General features: G+C 39.8%; 1 protein-coding gene across 1 annotated transcript in view; it reads left to right on the plus strand.

The window, feature by feature from the left end:
- brsk2a (BR serine/threonine kinase 2a) overlaps positions 1 to 12,332 on the plus strand; it is a 536,112-nt gene that overhangs the window by 481,567 nt on the left and 42,213 nt on the right. The window contains exon 13 of the mRNA XM_036949734.1: positions 11,817 to 11,877. Within this exon, the coding sequence (XP_036805629.1) occupies positions 11,817 to 11,877 (61 nt within the window). The remainder of the gene's footprint in view (positions 1 to 11,816; positions 11,878 to 12,332) is intronic.

Raw genomic sequence — 12,332 nt, forward strand, 5'->3', positions numbered from 1 at the left:
TCACGGACAATGACGAGACTGCCTATAGGGAGGAGGTCAGAGACCTGGCCTGGTGGTGCCAGAATAACAACCTATCCCTCAACGTAACCAAGACTAAGGAGATGATTGTGGACTACAGGAAAAGGAGGACCGAGCACGCCCCCATTCTCATCGACGGGGCTGTAGTGGAGTAGGTTGAGAGCTTCAAGTTCCTTGGTTTCCACATCACCAACAAACTTGAGTGGTCCAAACACACCAAGACAGTCGTGCAGAGGGCACGATAAAGCCTATTCCCACTCAGGAAACTAAAAAGATTTGGCATGGGTGCTCAGATCCTCAAAAGGTTCTACAGCTGCAACATTGAGAGAATCCTGACTGGTTGCATCACTGCCTGGTATGGTAATTGCTAGGCCTCCGACCGCAAGGCACTACAGAGGGTAGTGTGTACGGCCCAATACATCACTGGGGCTAAGCTGCCTGCCATCCAGGACCTCTACACCAGGCGGTGTCAGAGGAAGGCCCTAAAAATGGTCAAAGACCCCAGCCACCCCAGTCATAGACTGTTCTCTCTACTACTGCATGGTACGTTTTTACCCCCAAGCCATAAGACTCCTGAACAGTTAATCAAATGGCTACCCGGACTATTTGCATTGTGTGCCCCCCCAACCCCTCTTTTATGCTGCTGCTACTCTCTGTTTATCATATATGCATAGTCACTTTATCTATACATTCATGTACATACTACCTCAATTGGCCCGAGCAATCAGTGCCCACGCACATTGGCTAACCGGGCATTTGGCAATGTGTCCCACCACCTGTCAACCCCTCTTTTACGCTGCTGCTACTCTCTGTTTATCTTATATGCATAGACTCTTTAACCATATCTACATGTACATACTACCTCAATCAGCCTGATTAACCGGTGCCTGTATGTAGTCTCGCTACTGTTATAGCCTCGCTACTGTATATAGCCTCGCAACTGTTATTTTTTTGTCTTTTTACTGTTGTTTTTATTTCTTTACTTACCTATTGCTCCACTAATACCTTTTTTACACTGTTGGTTAAAGCCTGTATGTAAGCATTTCACTGTTGTATTCGGCGCACGTGACAAACAAACCATCTGTAATGTTATCTTTATTTAATGTCTGGTCTAACAGACACAGATGCTACCCTTGTTTAGACCAGAGGGGACTGCTTTTAGGCTATGTTAGGATGGCCTGAACATGAGAAAGTTGGTTTGCTTGAACGGTTCAAGAGTTACTGTTGGTTAGTTATTTTATGCAAATGTGTGCAATTTTACAATGCCTTGCAAAAGTATTAATCCCCCTTGGCATTTTTCCTATTTTGTTGGATTACAACCTGTGATTTCAATGGATTTGTATTTGGATTTCATGTAATGGACATACACAAAATAGTACAAATTGGTGAGGTGAAAAAAAAAAACTTGTTTCAAAAAATTTGAAAGCATAAACAACAGAAAAGTGGTGTGTATTGTATTGTGTATTGTGTGTATGTATTCACCCCCTTTGCTATGAAGCCCCTAAATAAATTATGTCGAAACCAATTACCTTCAGAAGTCACATAATTAGTTACCCTCTCCTCTCACGGAACCCGCTAGCGGGCTGAAATTCCACAACATACGGTGATCGCTACATAAATAGTCATATTAAACATTCATGAAAAACAAAGTGTCTCACACGTATCGAAAGCCTAGAATCTTGCTAATCCAACTGCATTGTCAGATTTAAAAAAGGATTTACTGCGAAAGAATACGATGCGATTATCTGAGCATAGAGCCCCATAAAAAACAAAAATTTTAACCAGCAATGGCGTAACATATTCACAAACTGCATTAAAATAAATAGTTTACCTTTGACGATCTTTGTCTGTTTGCATTTCCAATGCTCATTGTTACACAATGAATTATCTTTTGTTTGATAAAATCCGTTTTTATAGCCTAACACGAAACATTTTGTGACCGCTTGTGTAGTGAATTCCGTCTCACTCCATTTTCAACAACACATTCCAGGTAAATAACTCACACAGAATGTGACTTTTCTAGTCATGTTTGGTTTCACTGCAATCAACAGGTTTGTTGAGGGGAGGTTTGTTTGTAACACAATCAAACCTGATGGGCCATTTTGCGGGAAGTATTGACTGAAAGAAACCAATTTGAAGACAACAAGTCATGACATCATTGTGCACCAATGATTTGCCCGCTGTTTCGTTGATTGACTGTCTTTTAACCCAATGACCATTGATCGTCTTGAAATCTAGCTGGATAGACAGCCAATTAGCTGAGCTAAACGGCAATAGGTCATGTTTATGTGTTGCAAGACCAACCCATGTACGCTCCAGCGCTATTGAAGTTTCATACTGGAAGGAGAAACACATATTACGCAGTGCATTGTTTGGTAAACGCGCAGATTCAGCTGTTTATATATCAATCATTATGGCGACTAAGTCAGGGAAAGCTAAATCTAAGTCTAGATGTACAGATGTACACACAATTTTAGAATAAATTGATTGGGAAGGTGAGACAGAGATTGTTGTAGGACAATTCATTTAGCGATTGTGGAGGAATGTTTTTTGAATGGGAGAGGACATAGTTTTGGACTGGTAAGTTCTTATCTTGCTAATGCCCTTGTTTGAAATTCATAATATAAAATATAATTTGTGATTTATTTTTTATTTTAGAAGCAATATATAAACATGTAATGTCACGAGATGTGAGATGCGTGTGTCTGCCGCCCCACCCCAACCCACATGAAATAGCCTATTTGAGGCTGTTGAGGGGAGGGCAGGCCCACACAACAATGGCCAAAGTGAAATGGAGACAGTAGATACAGCTGGTCTGTTGTAATATAATAAAGACAGTAGATCTAGCTGGTCTGTCATAATATAATAGAGACAGTAGATGTAGCTGAAATGTCATAATATAAAAGAGACAGTAGATCTAGCAGGTCATAATAATGTATTCAACCTTATGTTCCCTGTACTCTCTCTATATATATCTGTTTGTTATACCTGTTGATACAGGGCTCATATGTGAAACTATTCTAACTGAACATTTTCTTTCACAGTGACACTGACTCCGAATGGGAGTCTTATCCGGTGTCCTGTGTGATTTTAAGTATGCTCTCTCTAATTCTCACTTTCTCTCTCTCGGAGGACCTGAGCCCTAGGACCATGTGTCAGGACTACCTGGCATGATGACTCCTTGCTGTCCCCAGTTCACCCTGGCCTTGCCGTTGTTCCAGTTTCAACTGTTCTGTCTGCAGCTTTGGAACCCTAAACTGTTCATTTTTACTCTTGAGGTGCTGTTCTGTTGCACCCTCTACAACCACTGTGATCTCCACCCGGCACAGCCAGAAGAGGACTGGCCACCCCTCATAGCCTGGTTCCTCTCTAGGTTTCTTCCTAGGTTTTTGCCTTTCTATGGAGTTTCTCCTAGCCACCATGCTTCTACACCTGCATTGCTTGCTGTTTGTGGTTTTAGGCTGGGGCTATATCAATAGATTTGATTTGATAGATGACTGAGGGTCTTCCAAATATTGAAAGTGTGTAAATAGTTACCCATGTTATTTTGTAAATGTGTATATATATATTTTTTCATATATTTTATTATTTTATCAATAATTATTTTTTTTCCCATTTGTTTTTTTTTTTCATTTATTTTTCTCAATTTTTGTGTTAGAATACCATTTTGGTATTTTGTATATATTTATTTGTTTCAAAATGTATACCTTCACCAATTTGGCCACTTGGGTACATTTGGGCTACTTGTGTGGGACACCTGGGTGACTTCATGATAAATGTCATGTAGCACACTCATTTTGGAAGTTATCATTCTGAAACTTTGCACAAGTACTGGTGCCCTCTTATATTTTTCACTGAAATTGTCCACATCATCCTATCTGAATGTTTGTTTTATCTTGTTCATTTTAAAGATGATACAAAAATACGTATGTTTTTTTTCATTGTTTTATCTAAACCAGATCTATTGTGTAATATTCTCCTACATTCAATTCACATTTACACAAACTTCAGAGTGTTTTCTTTCAAATGGTACCAAGAATATGCATATATATATATGCATATATACATTATTTCCTGTTTTATTTCACAATAAAAAATATTTTGCATCTTCAAAGTGGTAGGCATGTTGTGTAAATCAAATGATACAAACCCCCCAAAAAATCTTAATTTTAATTCCAGGTTGTAAGGCAACAAAATAAGAAACATGCCAAGGGGGTGAATGCTTTCGCAAGCCACTGTATATGGTTAAAGTTGATTAAAGAATTGGAAGTTAAGATAACCTGAACATGTGGTAGTTGGTTTGGTGTCTCTAGCTTGAATAGTTCAAGAGTTACTGGTTGTGAGTCATTTTATGCTAATTTATACTAGTTTCAAATCAAATAAAATGTATTTGTCACATACACATGGTTAGCAGATGTTAATGCGAGTGTAGCGAAATGCTTGTGCTTCTAGTTCCGACAATGCAGTAATAACCAACAGGTAATCTAAAGTAACAATTCCAAAACTACTACCTTATACACACAAGTGTAAAGGGATAAAGAATATGTACCTAAAGATATATGAATGAGTGATGGTACAGAACGGCATAGGCAAGATGCAGTAGATGGTATCGAGTACAGTATATACATATGAGATGTGTAATGTAGGGTATGTAAACAAAGTGGCATAGTTTAAAGTGGCTAGTGATACATGTATTACATAAAGATGCAGTAGATGATATAGAGTACAGTATATACATATACATATGAGATGAGTAATGTAGGGTATGTAAACATTATAGCATTGTTTAAAGTGGCTAGTGATATATTTTACATCAATTTAAAGTGGCTGGAGTTGAGTCAGTGTGTTGGCAGCAGCCACTCAATGTTAGTGGAGGCTGTTTAACAGTGATGGCCTTGAGATAGAAGCTGTTTTTCAGTCTCTCGGTCCCTGCTTTGATGCACCTGTACTGACCTCGCCTTCTGGATGATAGCGGGGTGAACAGGCAGTGGCTCGGGTGGTTGTTGTCCTTGATGATCTTTATGGCCTTCCTGTGACATCGGGTGGTGTAGGTGTCCTGGAGGGCAGGTAGTTTGCCCCCGGTGATGCGTTGTGCAGACCTCACTACCCTCTGGAGAGCCTTACGGTTGTGGGCGGAGCAGTTGCCGTACCAGGCGGTGATACAGCCCGACAGGATGCTCTCGATTGTAGAAGGACAATGACCCAACACATCTCCCCACTATACCAGTGCTCCAGTTGTCTAGATAGATAGGTAGGGTTAGCAGCTTTTTTTTATCTCTCCATATTTTTCTTTCTAGACAAACAATCCTTTATCCGATTTTGTTTTGCTACACATTCGTAGTTTGCTTTCTGTCTTTAAGTTTGGTGTGGGTTTTGTTCATAGTGAACTTTCTTTGGAAATCCCCAAAGTGTCTTTCAGAACCCCTCCTAAAACCTCACCTGTTTAGTTTTTGTTGTTGATCAGGGTCTCTTTTTTAGTTTCCGCTTCTGTTTGAGCGACATTTTTGGTTTTGAGGAACAAAAGAAAAAGTTTATGAATTTGAAGTTAGAATAGCCTGAACATGAAAACGTTGGTTTGGTCTGTCTAGCTTGAATGGTTCAAGAGTTAATGTTGGTTGGTTATTTTATGATCATTTTTATACAGTACACTCGGAAAGTACTCAGGCCCCTTGACTTTTTCTACATTTTGTTACGTTACAGCCTTATTCTAAAATGTATTAAATAAAACATTTTCCTCATCAATCTACACACATTACCCCATAATGACAAAGTGAAAACTGTTTTTTTTTATGTTTGAAAATGTATAACAAATAAAGAACATAACTTATTTACATACCTATTCAGACACTTTACTATGAGTATGATATTTGAGCACAGACAGGTGCATCCTGTTTCCAATGATAATCCTTGAGATGTTTTTACAACTTGATTGGAGTCCACCTGTGGTAAATTAAATTTATTTGACATGATTTGGAAAGGCTCACACCTGTCTATATAAGGTCCCACAGTTGACATTGCATGTCAGAGGAAAAACCAAGCCATGAGGTCGAAGGAATTGTCCGTAGAGCTCTGAAACAGGATTGTGTCAAGGCACAGATCTGAGGAAGGGTACCAAAACATTTCTGCTCTATTGAAGGTCCCCAAGAACACAGTGGCATCTGACATTCTTAAATAGAAGAAGTTTGGAATCCCCAAGACTTCCTATAGCTGGCTGCCGGCCAAACTGAGCAATCGAGGAGAAGGACCTTGGTCAGGAAGGTGACCAAGAACCCAATGGTCACTCTGACAGAGCTCCAAAGTTCCTCTGTGGAGATGGTTCTCATTCAGGCCTTATGGTAGAGTGGCCAGACAGAAGCCACTCCTCAATAAAAGGCACATGACATCCCGCTTGGATTTTACCAAAAGGCGTCCAAAGGACGCAGACCACAAGAAATAAGATTCTCTGGTCTGATGAAACCAAGATTGAACTCTTTGGCCTGAAAGCCAAGAGTCACGTCTGGAAGAAACCTGGAACCCTCCCTACGGTGAATCATGGTGATGGCAGCATCAGGGACTAGGAGACTAGTCAGGATCGAGTGAAAGAAGAACAGAGCAAAGTACAGAGAGATCCTTGATGACAACCTGGTTCAGAGAGCTCAGGACCTCAGAATGGGGTGAAGGCTCACCATCCAACAGAAGAACGACCCGAAGAACACAGCCAAAAATAACACAGGAGAGGCTTCAGGACAAGTCTCTGAATGTCCTTAAGTGGCCCAGCCAGAGCCCGGAATTGGATGCAATCGAACATCTCTGGAGAGACATGAAAATAGCTTTGCAGCGACACTCCCCAGTCAACCTGACAGAGCTTGAGAGGATGTGCAGAGAAGAATGGGAGAAACTCCCCAAATACAGGTGTGCCAAGCTAATATCATCATACCCAAGTAGACTCAAGGCTGTAATCGCTGCCGAAGGAGCTTCAACAAAGTACTGAGCAAAGGGTCTGAAATAAATGTGATATTTCAGTTTTCTTAAAATAAATTAGCAAACATTTAAAAAAAACTGTTATTGCTTTGTCATTATGGGCTATTGTGTGCAGATTGATGAGGGAAAAGTGAAGGGGTCAGAATACTTTCCGCATGCGCTGTAGATGGGAAAGAGAGAAAATTGACATGGTATTATCAGTAAGTAACCAGTATAAATACAGGTATTCTGGTTGGTAATGGTGTACTTGTCGAGTAACATACTGCCTAAGACATTGAGGAGACATTGAAGAGCCGAGTGGAGGATATTCACGTGTACATGTAGAGGCAACCATAGGTGGAGTTGACTCCTTACGTCTCGTAGTTGAACATCTCACTGGCATCTCAGACATTAGACTAATGGAGAGAGATTACAAGGGAATGGGGGTTGGTGTGTGTGTCACAGTGTGTGACTCAATGTGTGTCACCAGAGTGGTATACTATGAAGCAAGCTAGATCTAGTCAGTCTTTTATAAAAGCTAGCCAACTTTAGTTAGCTTCCCATTCCAGGTCAGGCGTCATCCATACTACAATGTTATCACTTGCATATTATGAAAAACTGCTCCTGGTCTTCTTCTTCTAAGATATCATGGTGGTCCGTAAAGAAACGTTAGAGGTGCATGCCAACACCTACTGTACTGGAGTGTGTAGTCTATCACAGCTTACAGACTAAATTAATACAAATAAAAAACATTAACAAAAACTAAACCTAATTATGTACTACTAAGAAAATTAAAAAGAGCCCTATTAACGACTTTGAGCTGTACCATTTTGAAAACCAACCACTTTAGGCTGCCATTGACAACCTTGTTGTATCATTCCATTTCAAATTGTTCTAGTGCACAGTAATACTTGTGGTGGCAGGTTATGTGCTATTATCAGACCTTCCAGGGAAAAAAACATGGAAATTAACAGAAAACTATGTTTTAAGTGAAAAATGAGTGTTTGTCTGAAGCCAAAAAAGACAGGAAATTCTAAGCTAATTTGAGTTTAGCACTAACAAGGCATTTTAGCATCAGCAGCTTGACTGCTACTAGAGTACTGTAGCTTTATTGATCTCCTGTACCTCAACAACAGATGTACTCACATTGGATGTGTTGATTAGGATTCAAACCTCTCAAACAGCCTAATGCATACTCTTAGAGTACGTTTACCCAATTAATGTACTTGTTAATGTAAACTTATTTTTTTTCATGTAAGATGCATATCTGCCATTAGGGAATCTGTGCAATGATTCTAATCTTAATATATGCAAATTGGTTCTTAAAGGGGCAATCTGCAGTTCAAACAACAAAGCCAAACCCACCACTGTTTTGGTAAAAATCTGAAGAATTGGGGGTGGAGAAATATTACCACTCTCAAATTCATAAGCACTCTGGAAACAAAATAAAAATTTGGACCATGTTCAGAGGCTAACTTTTTTTTTCTTAAAAATTACATTGTTTACAAACAATTGAGTTTATCAAGTAAATATTTTGGGTTCTGATTGGGTATGACAATTGGACTAAGCTCATGAGGCATTTATCATAGAAGTTATAACTTCAAGAATCAATGGGTGTGTGTAAATAATTGAAAAATTTATGAAGCAATTATGATGTATGAAGCAAATACTATACTTTATAAATGTTTTGGGCATAGTGTCTTACCCTTTCATAACACACAATATAAGGTTGCATTACTCCATTGTTTATAACAGGAACATAAACCATGTATAGCTTCGAAATATGTTGAAAAGCTGTCAACTACACTACTGTTCAAAAGTTTGGGGTCACTTAGAACTCTCCTTGTTTTTGAAAGATCTGCAAAAAAATGTTGTCCATTAAAATAACATCAAATTGATCAGAAATACAGTGTAGACATTGTTAATGTTGTAAATTACTATTGTAGCTGTAAACGGCAGATTGTTATGGAATATCTACATAGGCATACAGAGGCCCATTATCAGCAACCATCACTCCTGTGTTCCAATGGCACGTTGTGTTAGCTAATCGAAGTTTATCATTTTAAAAGACTAATTGATCATTAGAAAACTCTTTTGCAATTATGTTAGCACAGTTGAAAACTGTTGAGCTGATTAAAGAAGCAATACAAATGGCCTTCTTTAGACTAGAGTGAAGAGGCGACTCCGGGAGTTGGAAAAAAATGCCATATTTCAAACTGGCCAATACAAGGAAAATATTAAGATGTGCAAAAGAACACAGACACTGGACAGAGGAACTCTGCCTAGAAGGCCAGCATCCCGGAGTCGTCTCGTCACTGTTGACTTTGAGACTCATGTTTTGCGGGTACTATTTAATGAAGGGGTCATTTGCGGACTTGTGACACTCTAATGTACTTGTCCTCTTGCTCAGTTGTGCACCGGGGCCTCCCACTCCTCTTTCTATTCTGGTTAGAGACAGTTTGAGCTGTTCTGTGAAGGGAGTGTTGTACAGTGTTGTACAGTGTTGTACGAGATCTTCAGTTTCTTTGCAATTTCTCGCATGGAATAGCCTTAATTTCTCAGAACAAGAATAGACTAACGAGTTTCAGAAGAAAGTTCCTTTGTTTCTGGCCATTTTGAGCCTGTAATCAAACCCACAAATGCTGATGCTTCACATACTCAACTAGTCTAAAGGAGGCCAGTTTATTTGCTTTTTTAATCGGGACAACAGTTTCAGCTGTGCTAACATAATTGCAAAAGGGTTTTCTAATGAATTAGCCTTTTAAAATGGTAAACTTGGATTAGCAAACACAACGTGCCATTGGAACACAAGAGGGATGGTTGCTGATAATGGGCTTCTGTAAGCCTATGTAGATATTCCATAAAAAAGCAGCCATTTCCAGCTACGATAGTCATTTACAACATTAACAATGTCTACACTGTATTTCTGATCAATTTGATGTTATTTTAATGGACAAAAACAAAAAACATGGACATTTCTAAGTGGCCGTAAACTTTTGTCCATTTCCAATCTTAAAAAGCTTATGTGTAAGGCAAGGTCAAATGTAGCGGTAAGGAGCGGTTTCCCCCGATAAACATTACACATAGTCTACGACCAGAAGTAATTTTGGGCTTAATCTGTGTCCGGGATAACCTCTCAATAACGTTTTAAATACATTTGTGGAATGGGATGATTTCTTACATGAAAAAGCACATTTACATTAAAGTACATTAATTGGGTAAACATACTCTAAGAGTATGCATTAGGCTGTTTGAGAGGTATGAATCCTAATCAACCCATCTAATGTGAGTACATCTGTTGTTGAGGTACAGTAGATCAATAAAGCTACAGGTCTCTAGCAGTAGTCAAGCTGCTGACGCTGAAAAGCCTTGTTGGTGCATAGGTCAAATTAGATTTACAATGTCCTGTCTTTATTGGATTTTATTGGACAAAAGCTAATATTTCAGTAAACTGTTTTGTATTAATATGTAGATGATTGGAACTGTCAGGGTCAGCTGTTTGAATAAAGCAGAAAAGGGCATCTTAACTGACAAGGTGTCATCCCCACCCACCCATACACAGAAATACACTCAGACACACACAAATGTTTGTTTTAACAATAGCGAGGCTATGTGTACAGGGGGTACCGGTACAGAGTCAATGTGCGTGGCACCGGTTAGTCGAGGTAATTTAGGTAATATATACATGTGGGTAGAGTTATTAAAATGACTAATGCATAGATAATAACAGAGAGTAGCATCAGTGTAAAAAGAAGGGTGGCGGGGCAATGCAAATAGTCTGGGTAGCCATTTGGTTAGATGTTCAGGACTCTTATGACTTGGGGGGTAGAAGCTGTTAAGAAGCCTCTTGGATCTTAATTTGGTGCTCTGGTACCGCTTGTTGTGCTGTAGCAGAGAGAACAGTCTATGACTAGGGTGGCTGGAGTCTGACAATTTTTATAGCCTTACTCTGACACCGCCTGGTATAGAGGTCCTGGATGGCAAGAAGTTTGGCCCCTGTGATGTACTGGGCCGTACGCACTACTCTTTGTAGTGCCTTGCGGTCAGAGGCTGAGCAGTTGCCATACCAGGCAGTGATGCAACCAGAATGCTCTCGATTGTGCAGCTGTAGCACCTTTTGAGGATCTGAGGACCCATCAGTCTCCTGAGATATCAAATCAAAAGAGCGAAAAAGAGGGAGAGCCAAATAAAGGAGACAGACATTCTTCTGGCAGAACATGAACAGCTGTGCTGTCTCGGAGTTGATATAGTTGTGTGTGATGGAGACAGACTGTCCTGTAATTGTTCATTTTGGAGCACAGGTTACTGATGTCATCTGCTGGAATTTTTGAAATAACAAAAACAAGACAAATAGAAACCAAATGAATAGATGAGCTTTACTTCATATGTGCCCCAGGAACCTTTTCACTGCCACAGAGAGAAAACATATTAAAAACAGCTTTGATTTGTTTGATTGGTCAAACAGCAAATACATAGGGGATACATTTGAGATAAATGTCAGATTTCCAGAGTGTTTTTGTTTTTGGAAAGCACACTAATAATAAAACTCAAGATATGTGGGGAATGTTTTTCAGCAAATGTCTAATTGACGTCAAAAGTTGAATGTTAGATTTGAGTGAAGTTCACATTCAATGTAACATTCTATGAATGTCCTGGTGTGAACCTGTTTGAATAGCTCAATGCTTCTAGAAAGCTTTGTAGCATCCTAGCTGTAATGGTTAGTCTCATGTAATGCTTTTGCCAACTCCTTACCCTCTCACCTCAAACGCTGCCGTTTTCAATGTTTCTTCCTCTCTTAACACTGAGAATTTGATGTGTGTGTGTGTGTGCATGTTCGTGCATGTGTGTGTCTTCCACAGGTCAAGGTCCATAAGTGGAGCATCTTCCGGTCTCTCCACTAGCCCTCTCAGCAGCCCACGGGTAAGTACCTCTCTCCAATCCCCCCCAACCCACCGCCCGTCTCACCCTCTTTATCAGGACCCCTGTGTTTTCCCTCAGGCATCACACAGGCCACCCTTAAACCTGCTGCCTGTCTATGCCTTGATTGGTATTTGTTTTTATGTCATCACATGAGACAAACACAGTCAGCGTAGCTAGATGCTCCTGACCAGGATACTGAGGATAGGAGCTTGGCCTGAAACAAATATAGGATCTACACTGGAATAACTTAGGCATTAGTCATACATGCATGTGCCAGAGGCTGGTCTGGTGGTAGCGCTGCAGCCCCTGGACCACATTATGTCTCAGGTGGCAGGGGTTCGGTTTACCAACGTTCTCGAGATCTTATGGCAATTTACGGTAACTTTGGTAATTTACACAAATAACTTTAAAGAATGTATTCCTATATAGTATAAATATATATATATCTGTGTATA

The sequence above is a fragment of the Oncorhynchus mykiss genome, chromosome 2, assembly GCF_013265735.2.
Source record: "Oncorhynchus mykiss isolate Arlee chromosome 2, USDA_OmykA_1.1, whole genome shotgun sequence".
NCBI classification, from domain to species: domain Eukaryota; kingdom Metazoa; phylum Chordata; class Actinopteri; order Salmoniformes; family Salmonidae; genus Oncorhynchus; species Oncorhynchus mykiss.